The following is a 12325-nucleotide window of genomic DNA, read 5'->3' on the forward strand; positions in this document are numbered from 1 at the left end:
AAAAATGATCTCTTAGTTTGTTGAAGATTTTTCCAGATACTGAGATAAAGTTGAATTTGAATTACAGCATCATATCTCATGGAGTCGAGTTGCGACACACTGACTCAGTGCCACCTCCTGCCTCTAAATCTGACCTGGGCTCTGTCTTCTCTTTATCTCTGTGTCCAACTTCTGTTCCTTAGTGTCAAACAAAGCAGAAACAACAAATAAGTGGATTCACACATCTACTGTTAGACTCAGTAGGGTTAGATGCCTCCTCTTCCTCCCAGTCAGTGTTGTCATACTGATAAATTCCACCATACGTATTGATTTAAACACCATATCTATCATGTTGACTTATTTTTAATGCCGTATCATTAGCAGCACAAAGTCCATCTATTGCTCCATTACTGCAGTGCCACTGATTAATGTATATAATTTGTATGCCTTTGTTGTTGTTGTTGTTTTCTGAAATTATTATTATTATTATTACTGTATGATTATTTCTTTGACAGACACAGCAGTTAGGCTAGCAGCTACGAAGGTTGTAGCGGCTGACGCTAACGCCACCGCCATCGATGTCCTCGAGCGCCTCGGGGACATGAACCTGCGACTCAGTGGCCTGCAGAGGAACTACAGTGAGCTGGAGGACACTGTGAACGCCGCCAATCAGATGATCCAGGACCCCGAGAAAAACAGTAAAGCCCCTTTTTAATTATGGGTTGTTACATAGCAACAGAGTTTCATCAATAATCTGAATTTCTGACTTTTATTTACCACTTGAAAAAGGCATCAAAAGTATTTTTTCACTAATATAAAGTTGAATTTCATAACAAATAAGATCAAACATATAAGTATTTTTTATAATGTGTCTTTATTTAAATCCTGATTTTGAAAGTGAGGTTTAATTCCTCGACTCTTTGGAGACGTGACGTTATGAATTAGTGAGTCATGATTACTTCAACACAAACTTGATGTTTTTTCTCTTCTGTCTCTCTTTTTCCAATCCCCACAGCCATCAGTATGTATATTTCACTTACCTCCAATATAAGTACTGTTTATACTGTAAGTGGTGTACCAATACAATGTTGTAATGACCAACTAATACAGAGTGGTTATGTTATGGTATGGTAATGTTAACGCAACACGTGCTTCATCATATTTAAAGGCTTCGCTGTGCAACATGTTAACCTGGAATTACCTTTAAAACCATCACTTGGATACAGTTAAATATAATCAATCAATATCAGCTATGTCATCATGATCTGACTTAAACAACAGTATTGGAGCACCACCCATTAATGTGATGATCATCTTCTTTAATATCTTTCCAATAAGCAGCAATGGCTTCTAATAATGCCTCTGTTCTGCTCTGCCCGGCTGGAGCATGAGAGCTCTGCGCACCACAAAGCATGGAACATCTTCTTCTCTTCTTCCTTTTTTATTTATTTATTTCTGAATATACATCTTTTTCAATTTCAACCTTTTACAATATGTTATAGTAAGTCGTGTAGAAAAGTTTTCTTTGAATGCTTAGCTGCACTAATGCTCCTTCTCCATCTTTCTTGCTCTTCCTCCATACTTCTCTTACTCCTTTGAGTAATATCAATGATCTTCTCCGCTGCCATTATTTGTCATCCTCTACGCACTTTGTCATCCTTTCTACACGCCAGCTCTCTCCGCGCTCTCTCAGCTGTAATTTACTGTGTAATCTTAATGGTAACGACTGCTACTGCTGCGTGGTTCTGTATCACTGATGTGCTTTATCTCTCTCTCTCCTCTCTCAGTCCACGCTGCAGGAGCTAAAGTGAAGGTTTTAGAGGATGAAGCTGATAGGCTGCTGGAGAAGTTGCAGCCAATCAAAAAGCTGCAGGACAATTTGAAGAGAAACATCTCGCAAATTAAGGAACTGATCAACCAAGCCAGGAAACAAGCCAACTCAGTGAGTCATGCAATGATTTCATGTTTTACAGTCATTCACTTTGATTTAAAATATTACTCTTACTCATTAAGACACATAAGTTGTCACATTCTCTCAAAAGCTTTACCATCCATTATAAGACCCCCTTTTATGATCTCAGGTAGATTTTTGTGTGAAAATGTTAAATGTTTTTCTTAAGATTATACCAAATGTATCCGGAAAAAAGAGCAATTTTCAAATTGAAAAGTTGTACTCTGAACTGGAAAGACGTTGCCCAATTTTTTTCTTTAATCAAATGCAATCTGTGCTTTTCAAAGCCTGGAAGTCTTCACTTTTTGTCTTCCTCATTCCAGATCAAGGTCTCAGTGTCATCAGGTGGCGACTGTCTCCGTAGTTACCGCCCTGAGATCAGGAAAGGAAGGTACAACACCATCGTCCTTCATGTTAAAACAACAACACCTGACAACCTGCTCCTCTACCTGGGATCAGCCAAATATGTAAGTACAGTAGACAGTTTACTAGTATTGGTACTACAGTACTGAGTATATAGCACTAATCACCACAAACACAGTCAAACTGTCTCTCTTAGGCCTATCCCAACCATAACTAGATTTGCTATGTTTTAAATCAGCTGTAATCTTACACCACAAAATAGTTATTTTCATTTTAGAATTGACTAAAATATCAAAAACCTGCTTATAAGACAGTGATGTTTTCTTTACCCATGAGTTATAGAGATGAATTGCAATAGTTTTTCTCATCCATAGTTTCAGGACAATGCCTTTCCATGATAATACAACTTTGCTGTGTATTAATACCCATTAGGTTTTCTTGGATTATTAAAACATCTTCATGGCTCTGCAGAAAAAACGCCTGGTCAAACTTTGTCTGCAGTGCATTTGGCTCTGGTGTTATTGCTGTTGACAGTTCAAAATTTCTAAAATGCTTCATATTAAACTATTAATCATATTTAATATAAAGCTGAGGTGCGGTATATTGTGCAGCATTTATCACACTTTAAAATGTCAGAGTGTACACACACACACACACAGATGTTCCTCTCTCTAGACACACACACAATAACTTTTATACACACGCGCGCAGACGCACGCTTAGTCTCCGCACACTCCCTGAATGATTTGTCTAATATGAGAATAATTAATACTTCTTGACACTTACTCACTAACACCCCTATAAACACGGCACCCTGCTGTTTTAAGGTACCGCTGATAATCCCAAAGTGTGCATATGTGTGGATAAGTGCGTATGGATATGTGTGTGCGTCCTAACGAGCAGCAGCAATTAACAAGTTTATGTTGCTATCTGCTTTAGTCTGATTTCCCCTGAGAAATCACTGCTGCGCTTCATCTGACTGGGAAGTCTTGAATGCGCATGCACGTGTATGTGTGTGTGTGTGTGTGTGTGTGTGTGTATGTGTGTGTACTGTCTCTCACTAATACTTTCTAATTGCGAAGAATTCAGTATGAATAGTAATGGTGTGTGTGCGTGTGTGCGTGCGTGCACCTCTAACATTTCACTAATAGTGTGTAATGCTAGTTGAATAATAACGATGCTGCCCTGTGATCTGTGCTAATGAATAATTGTCATTACCCTGGAGAGACTGGAAAGATAAGTGTGTGTACCTGTTTGTGTATGTGTGTCATTTGTGTCTTCAAATGTGACTCCCTAATAATCTCTAATTGTGCATAATACTATATGAATAATAATGCTGCGTGAGTGTGCACTTCAGACGCAGCATCCAGATGAGAGCATATGCTCAAAATTCTCCTATTAATTTTTTGGTCTCATACATAAATAATAAGATCATTAATCAAAATACAGCAAGATCCTGTGAAAACCCACTTACAGAGACAGATGGAGAAAACTTTGTACCCTCAGAATAGATCAGAGCTGGCTGTGGAATCACTTCCCTGTTCACTCTTGCACTATTCCCCACATGATAAATACTCTATGGCCATTTTAGACACTTATTAATCACCATCATTTTTACATCACCATCGACGGCGTTATATAACTCCTGTCACCTCAGGAGACAGGAAAGACAAAGCTCTGCACTGTACAGTTTTGCATTTTTTTCATTGTGCACTTTAGATAGGGGAACGATCCCATCCAATCCAATATTGGGTCTGAAATTGACGTGATTTATTTATTGGGTTGGATTGGACTGACAGCGCAGATTCATGTCAAAAATCCAGATTCCATTCCGTAGTGTGCACATCTGTCTACCTCAAAATTAACTACAACACTACTAGTTATATATGTACAAAGATACGAACCATGGTATCAGCACATCTATATAGAATTGTATTGGAACTGAAGAAAAGTGGAACGATGCATCTCTACTTGAATCTCTACTTGAGATGATGTGACTTGAGGCTGATGTTTGCCAGTTTGCGATGTGCTGTGTTTTTCTTTTTACACATGTGGTTCATCTGACGACCTTGTGAGGTTACTTCTCCTCCAACTCCTATTCAGTTTGTGGTTTCACTGCAGACGTTTCCTTTAGTTACACGCAACTGAAGCTAATGTAGCATCAGAATGCATTGAAACTCATTGGATTAGATTCATTGCATCTATATTCCCCTCTCCTCCTCCTCCTCCTCCTCCAACACGACTCCCTCCAGCTGAATCACTGGTCTCTTGACGTGATGAGTCATCACAGACATATTCACCCTGTGTTGTCTCCGTGTCTCAGGTTGATTTCCTGGCCTTAGAGATGCGTAAGGGGAAGGTGAATTTCCTCTGGGACGTAGGTTCAGGTGTGGGGAGGGTCGAATATCCCCATCACACCATCCATGATGGGAACTGGCACAGGATAGAGGCGTCTCGGTAAGAAGAACACACACACACACATACACACACAGGACTTGTTTAGTCTTTGTTGCTCAAAGCAGAATGGTCAGATCTAAGAAACCAGAGATGATTAGAAGCACATTTTTATGGACAATGAACAAACTCAGCAGCTCATACACTTTATTTTATTCACAGTCGCATACTACAAACAAATAGACAACAAAGAGAGCCACTTAGATGCAAATATAAAGCACTTACCTCCACTCTGATATCTGCATTTTTTCCCACAATGGAAATCTAATATTGTTCAGAAATGGAGACTGTGCTGCTCTTTTATCATGTGGAACTGCTGTCTGGTTCTTTTCCTCTAATGTTTTGGGTCATTATCTCGCTGTACGATGAACCCCTGACACAACCCGTCTGTCCTCCTTTTGTTACTCACCTTTTTCCTCAACATCATGATGAAAACATTCAGTCCTACTTCCTGCAGCGCTGTATTGTCCAAATAATTCCTCAGATGATGTGAGTGACACAGTTTGTTCCCACACGAACGCCTTTTTACAGACAGAGGGTTTGTAAGTAATTGACACGAGTTAGGAAAGGTTTGAATCAACTTTGAGGGTTTGTTAACTTCCATTGCAGAAAGTTTTTCCTTGTGATGAATAGTTTTTTTCCATAAAGGAACAGATAGAGGGAAGGAAGAAAGGAAAAAATATAGAATTAAAAGAAAAGAAATATCGGAAAATGTGAAAACATATAACAATAATGATTTCAAAATATTAACAAAGACCAAAAACAATGGGAGAGAAGAGGTACTATATGATACGATACGACACGTCAGAATACGATAAGATATGATACGACACATCACGATATGATACAATACGATACGACACATCACGATACAATACGACATGTCACGATATGACACGTCAAGATACGATGCTACATATCAGGATACGATACGTTACGACATGTCAAATTATGTCACCATTGGATGCGATGCGATGCGATGCGATGCGATGCGATGCGATAGAAAATACTTATTACCCCAGGAGGGAAACTGAATGTTAGGTGAAAATAATTTGTCCATATGTTTTGAAAGTAAATCAAATGTCATTACATACTTGTAGTTGTGGTCAGATAGCACCTTTAATGATGTTGTGGTCTTGTGATAAATAAAGTGAAGGAGTTTTACTTGCTGTAACTTAATCTAATCAGCAACAATCGATTGTAGCTGGAAACATAAATTGACATATAAACCACAGGACATCGTCTCATTGGCGCTGCTGAAGGAAACATGTCTCTTCACAAGGGAAATCAAAGAGTTTTCAGCCTTGTGAGCCCACAGCACATCGTCTCATAGATATAGTGTAAATCTAGTGAAAGCTGATGTGGTGCCATGTACATTTACTGTAGAGGCGCCTGGAATCGGTTTTTATGAACTCTCGGTGCTAAAGATGAATGATAGAAACACAAGGTGGAACCAGTTTGTAGCAGTGGAACCTCTGGGCTGTACAATGAGATAAATTCCCCACCTCGGAGTCTGTTTGTTCGAGGCAGGAGCAGCGTTTCTGTATTGTGCAGGGGAACATTTTTAAGACTGATAGTCTGTGCGATCCCAGTGGAAAACACCTTTGGGAAATCTCTGGGATAGAAATGCACGGCGCAGGTGGGAAGTCTGCTTGGTGTGAATGAGTCTTGTGTTAGATGGTCTGTCTTCACGGAAATAGAGAATGGCAAACAAAATAACATCAAACCTTCTCTCCCTCTCTTTCTCTTTCTCTTTCTTTCGCCTTTTCCTCTCTGTCTGCAGTAATGGTTTGAATGGCACCATATCAGTATATCCTCTGGAAGGCTCTATGGCTGGTATGATGCCGACCCCGGCCAGTGCCAACTCGCCCACGGCCTACACCATTTTGGACGTCGACCAGAACGCCTACCTGTTTGTAGGAGGAATATTCGACACCATCAAGGTACTGTACCACCTGACTGTCTCTCTCTCTGTCTGTCTGTCTCTCTGTCTATCTATGGGGATCCTGTCTGTCTTGTCTTTTCTCACTTTATTTGTCTTCTTTCTGTCTTTTTAGAAAGCAGATGCAGTAAGAACTACGACGTTCACCGGCTGCATGGGGGAGACCTTCCTGGACGGTAAACCCATCGGCCTGTGGAACTACAGAGAGAGACATGGAGACTGTAAAGGATGTGTTGTCAGGTAAACACACACCGTTTCATAAAGTTTTTTCATAAATTCTAATATTATTTCCTCCTTGTTTACTGTTATTATGATGCATCCGATGTATATACACTGGGTGTTATGAAGTCATTCATTTTCATATATATTTATTTACCGAGACTGGCTTTGGGTTATACAATACAACATATCACATCAAAAACAATTCTACATTCAGTCAATTTTCTTTCTTATTTTGTTGTTCTTTTAATATTCCAGAGGGCACTTCATCATCTTTGCTATTTTGCATTTCAAACTTGGATGAAAAACAAACCAATAATAAAATGTGCGTGTGTTTTTATAGCCCTCAGCGCTCAGATGGCGAGGGAATAGTCCAGCTGGATGGCGAGGGCTACGCCGCGGTCGGTCGACCCACCAGGTGGAACCCCAACATTTCCACTGTCACCTTTAAGTTCCGCACTTTCTCCTCCGAAGCCCTGCTCATGTACCTGGCTACTGAAGATATGGTAATGTAACACACAACAAAAGCAAAAAGGGTATAAACTGCAACTGTTAATCATTCATCCAGGAGAAACCATGCTTCACTTTGAATATGAAAGTTTGTTAAGGCTCTGCTGGGTCGATTGAGATCACCTTTCCTTAAAGGTGAATAAACCCAAAAGTCCTCAAAAGGCCAGACACACAGTTAGCACAAAAGATGAATTAATTGTGATTAATGAAGCACCTTGACAGCACCAACTTATTATTATTATTATTAGTGTCAGATGAGGGTAGAGCTTCCTCTTTTATTTAATAGTTCATATTTTTCTTTGCTCTATGAAGCCAACTTTTCTGTTTTTAAACCACTATAAAATACAAAGTGGTACAAACATCAGTGCCTCACATCAGAGTTTCTCTGGCTCTCCTTCTGTGCAGAAGGATTTCATGTCTCTGGAGCTGTCAGAGGGCAAGGTGAAGGTGAACTTTGACCTCGGGTCAGGGGTCGGCAGTGCCATAACAGCGAACCGCCACAACGACGGAAGCTGGAAATCCCTCACCATGTCGAGGAACAAGAAACAAGGTACATACAACTTCGAAAATGAGACATAAACAGACTTGATTTTTCCCTTTTCTCCTGTTATTTAAGTCTCCTCACTTGTTTCCAAAGCCACGGTGACTGTGGTGGACATCGACAGCGGCGCTGAGGAGAAGATAGTAACCACATCTCAGGGTTCAGCCACCGGTCTGAACCTCAAGGAAAACCAGAAGATCTATTTCGGAGGGCTGCCGACGATTGGAAACTACAGGTACAAACACGCTCCTGCAATTCATTCATATTCTCATTTAGACACTCTCATACAGACAGATTCATTTTTAAAGGTTCTGTACATGTGATATTGGGAAAATGTGTTTTGCATTCAAAGTGTAAAAGTGTATTTTGAGACTTGAGTGGTATAAAAAGAAGTAATTGACGAAGAACAATCAGCCTCTTCACAACCCATTATAACTCTTTTCACACCTTGTATTCAGTCGTTCAAACATCTGTGCAGCATCAGGCTGAGCAGAAACGACTTAACTGGTTTAAATGAGTCATTACTCGAAACTGTGTTTGTGAAATGTGTTAATGCTTTGATATTATGTTTTGTCTTAACAGCATGACAGCCAGGTAAATAAACCAACACATAAATCTTATCCTCAGACGTATAGTAAAACGTAGGCTGTGTATATCGCTCTCTGCATGAAGCCCACACATGTTGACGACGCTGTATAGCCCACAGTCACTCTGTGTCTCTGTACCTTTGGCTTGCACCTGAAGGCTCCTGCTTTTCCACACGGCGGCTGGGAAGCACTTTTCTCTCTCCCTTTTTATGAATCTGAATTTGATGTTTGCCTGCTCTGAAACTAGGTGCATTTTGTCACGTTTATGACTCTGCCTCACAGGCGTTATTGCCATAATTTTATTCAAATTGTGTTTCGGGATCTAAATATCTCTGCCGTGTTTTTTGTAGAGCTGCGAGCAACACTTTGTGCTGAGCTACAAAAACATAACTCTAACTCACTGAAAACAATTACAATATGATGGCGCGCACTGCTGATAATGTTCAGTGTGATTGAAGATTATCTGACAGTGGATTTGTCTCTTTTCCTTTCATCTTGAGCAAAATGCAACCTGAACAAAGCCTGAGCATCGCATCAAGATAATTATAATAAACCCAAAAGTATTATTATATAGACAAACGTCATATTCAGATGCTTCTTATTGTTGATGTCTAGACGTCACTCTGCTTTTGGAAACACAGCTTCACCGCTGCAGTCATTCAAAAATCCTTTTAATGATGCTACACTGCTAAGAGAAAGGGGAAGCATCTTTCAGTATCTCGGTCTTTAAAGACTCTCTTCTAAAATCATTTCAACTCCTTTACAGGTCAGAGATCACTCTGAAGCGCTATGCAGGCTGTCTTCGGGAGATCGAGATCTCCAGGACTCCATATAGTCTGCTCAGCAGTTCAGATTATACAGGAGTCACTAAAGGATGTAATGTAGAGGTAAGAGTGTGCACTTAATTATAGATTAACAGCTGTGCAGGATATTTAAGAAAAAAAAACTAAGATTATGTGACAGAATGGTTCCTTTGCATGTTGTTCTGCACATTCAGTGCTGTACTAGAACGCATTTAAAATGTCATTATTGTAGTTAGTAGAGCAAAGTGTATAATGTCGCATCTTCAGCACGATATTAGCATAATACAGTTGTCAGAACCTCTCAGTATAATAGAGCTTGTAATTAATATATTTAATATGTTGATTTAAGGTGTCAGAATTTGAATTAAAATAAACCAAATGAATATGTACACGGAAACTTAACATTATGTGCAGCCAATGTGAATGCATAAACAACCTTGACTTATAAACAGAGTGAATGATCCCATACTTCTTCTCAATCGAGTGTCTCTCCATCATTCAATCTGCTGCTTTTACACTGTATGTAGTTTTTTCCAGGAAAATGTGTTTTGCTTTCTGTGAAATAGAAAGGAAGGGAAGGTCAGAAAAGGCAATCACAAGTTCAGACGTTCTTATGGTCTTTTCATTTTCCTCTTCTTCACTATATATTAATTAATAATAATAATATACAATCCAGACCATATAGTGTATGTACATATGGATGGACAGTTTTTTTTTTTTTTCTCTAGGCAGACATCTAACCGCCAAGTCAGAGCTGAATGTATTGCGGCCAAACTTTAGAGGTTTGATATGAACTGGACGATTTAACATGCACAAAAGAGCTCACATGTAGCTTGTCATTCATTGAGAGTGGAGGGTTGTTCCTTTAGATTCAGGCTGTCTGTCAGTGAAAGTGCAAGAACCCTGCAAGTGAAGAAGATGATCATCATAAGGCTCGAAAAGCAAAAACTGTAGCAGAGACTTTAAAATATAAACAGCTGGCCTCTAAAAAGGCAATACCTCCCATATGCTAATTATAATTGAATTAATTCATTAATTGGATATGATGAAAGAGCTTTAAGAATAAAACAATGCGTCCAAGTTTGGACTGTATTCACACATCCTTCATTTTTCCAGTTTTTACTCAAATTTACAAACTGTAGTTTCTCAGTGTTTTGGAAATAGAAAAAACAGATGAAATAAGTATTGAGAAGAATGTAAGCCTGAAATCATAAAACCCTGAATTTAATCTACATTTTTGACTCATCCAGCAGCAGAATAAACTCTAACTACAAATGGAAACATGGTTCAGAAAGTTGGCTTCCTGGAAATGAAAATCTACTGTCTGAATTCCTGTAAAAACCGTATCAGTGCAGATGTTTCAACACTTTTGATCAGTAGTTTATATGTATGCTTACGCTGAGTTTCCAAAGCCACACAAGGCTTTCACAGCATTCATCATAGACTCTGTGTTATTCATACATACAAATGCACAGCTCACACAGTGTATGACGATTGTATGAGGAATTCTAAAGGCCCAGGGTTGAGAGTGTGTTGTGAAGGTCTCTCTATTTCCCTCATCTGTCTTTTCTCCTCTTTGAGCGACCACTCTACAAAGCTACAAAGCTGAGAGTTTGTGTGTGTGTGTCTGTGGTGTGTGTGTGTGTGAGAGAGAGAGTGAATGTTTCCACTTTGTAACCACAGTCAGAGTAATGAGAAGTGGATGACGGTACATTTGATAATTTTTGTAAAACGGTGTGCCTCTCAGAGTTGTCTCTTTTATGAGTAAAACCTTGACTTGCCTAAAACATCTGAGGGAATTTGTTTTGTCGCTTTATGTTGATCAACCAAACTTTGCTGTATTTTTCTGCCACTTTTACTTTTCCATCTAAAAGTGCTTGGTAGAATTTAGGCCTGAACAAACCCCCTTCTCCTCCTCCTCCTCCCCCTTCCCCTTGTTGATTGATGAACACTAAAATACCCATCTGTCCCACAGAACCTGTACACTGTCAGTTTCTCTAAGCCGGGATACGTGGAGCTGGCTGGTCTGTCGCTGGTGGTGGGCACAGAGATCAGTCTGTCGTTCAGCACTCTGGAAGACACTGGGACCATTCTGCTGGCAGTGGGCGGAGCCTCACCAAGCGGCAAGCAGGTTCGTTTTTTTAATCTACATATTATACTGTAGCAATCCCACACAGGTTTTAAACATGTGTGTTCATCTATGAACATGTCTTTATTGTGCAATTTGTAGGGATAGTTCAACATTTTGGCAAATTTGCCCATTGCCATAATCCCTGTAGTCATAGCAGTAGTTTCGTTACCTTTAATTGTCGGTGCAAGCTATTTTTAGAACGGCGGAGCAGAGCCGCGAGCTGCTCAGAGCTACGCTACGGAGGCTAATGGGATCATCAAACTCATCAAATACACAATCCAACAACTCCAAAAAGCTCTGGTGGACAAGTTGTGACCTGCACATTCACCACGCTATGAGATAATAACAGAACGTTATGAGACAGAGTTGTTTTAGAGGTAAATACAGAGACTGCTGCTGAAAACCTGTCCCTGAAGGCAACACGCGTCAGCGGTTTTGCATGAATTTACCTCTAAATCAAATCTGTCTTGTAACGTTACGTTATTATCTCATAGCATGGTGAATGTGCAGGTCACAACTTGTCCATCAGAGCGTTTTGGAGTTGTTGGATTGTGTATTTGAAGGGAAATCAAGAAATCCAATTAGCCTCTGTAGTTTAGCTCTGAGCAGCCTGCCGCTCGGCTCGGCCGTTCTAAAAATAGCTTGCACCGACAAATAAAGGTAACGAACCTACTGCTATGACTAGAGGGATTATGGCAATGGACCAATTTGCCAAAATGTTGAACTATCCCTTTAATGCTAAATATTGGATAAATATGAGCTTCTCCATCTAAAGCTAAATATATTAAAGTACATGTTGATTCTACGTATTGTACTGACTAAGACTCCCTCAGTCGCCTCGGTTA

At 39.7% G+C, this 12325-nt stretch overlaps 1 protein-coding gene across 10 annotated transcripts in view; it reads left to right on the top strand.

The window, feature by feature from the left end:
• The window catches only part of lama2 (laminin, alpha 2), a 213593-nt gene that overhangs the window by 180832 nt on the left and 20436 nt on the right, over window positions 1–12325 (top strand). For 6 of the 10 annotated variants that reach the window (XM_085771315.1, XM_085771319.1, XM_085771323.1 and 3 more), the window contains 11 exons: window positions 495–677; window positions 1767–1921; window positions 2254–2397; window positions 4617–4750; window positions 6531–6690; window positions 6805–6929; window positions 7252–7414; window positions 7824–7968; window positions 8056–8194; window positions 9313–9433; window positions 11325–11480. In XM_085771315.1, the coding sequence (XP_085627441.1) occupies window positions 495–677; window positions 1767–1921; window positions 2254–2397; window positions 4617–4750; window positions 6531–6690; window positions 6805–6929; window positions 7252–7414; window positions 7824–7968; window positions 8056–8194; window positions 9313–9433; window positions 11325–11480 (1625 nt within the window). Of the gene's footprint in view, window positions 1–494; window positions 678–1766; window positions 1922–2253; window positions 2398–4616; window positions 4751–6530; window positions 6691–6804; window positions 6930–7251; window positions 7415–7823; window positions 7969–8055; window positions 8195–8541; window positions 8554–9312; window positions 9434–11324; window positions 11481–12325 lie in introns of all 10 variants that reach the window. The other 4 variants (XM_085771314.1, XM_085771318.1, XM_085771322.1 and 1 more) reach the window with 1 other exon arrangement.

This window comes from Trachurus japonicus, chromosome 24, assembly GCF_045865225.1.
Source record: "Trachurus japonicus isolate A0001 chromosome 24, Traja_1.0".
Classification (NCBI taxonomy): Eukaryota; Metazoa; Chordata; class Actinopteri; order Carangiformes; family Carangidae; genus Trachurus; species Trachurus japonicus.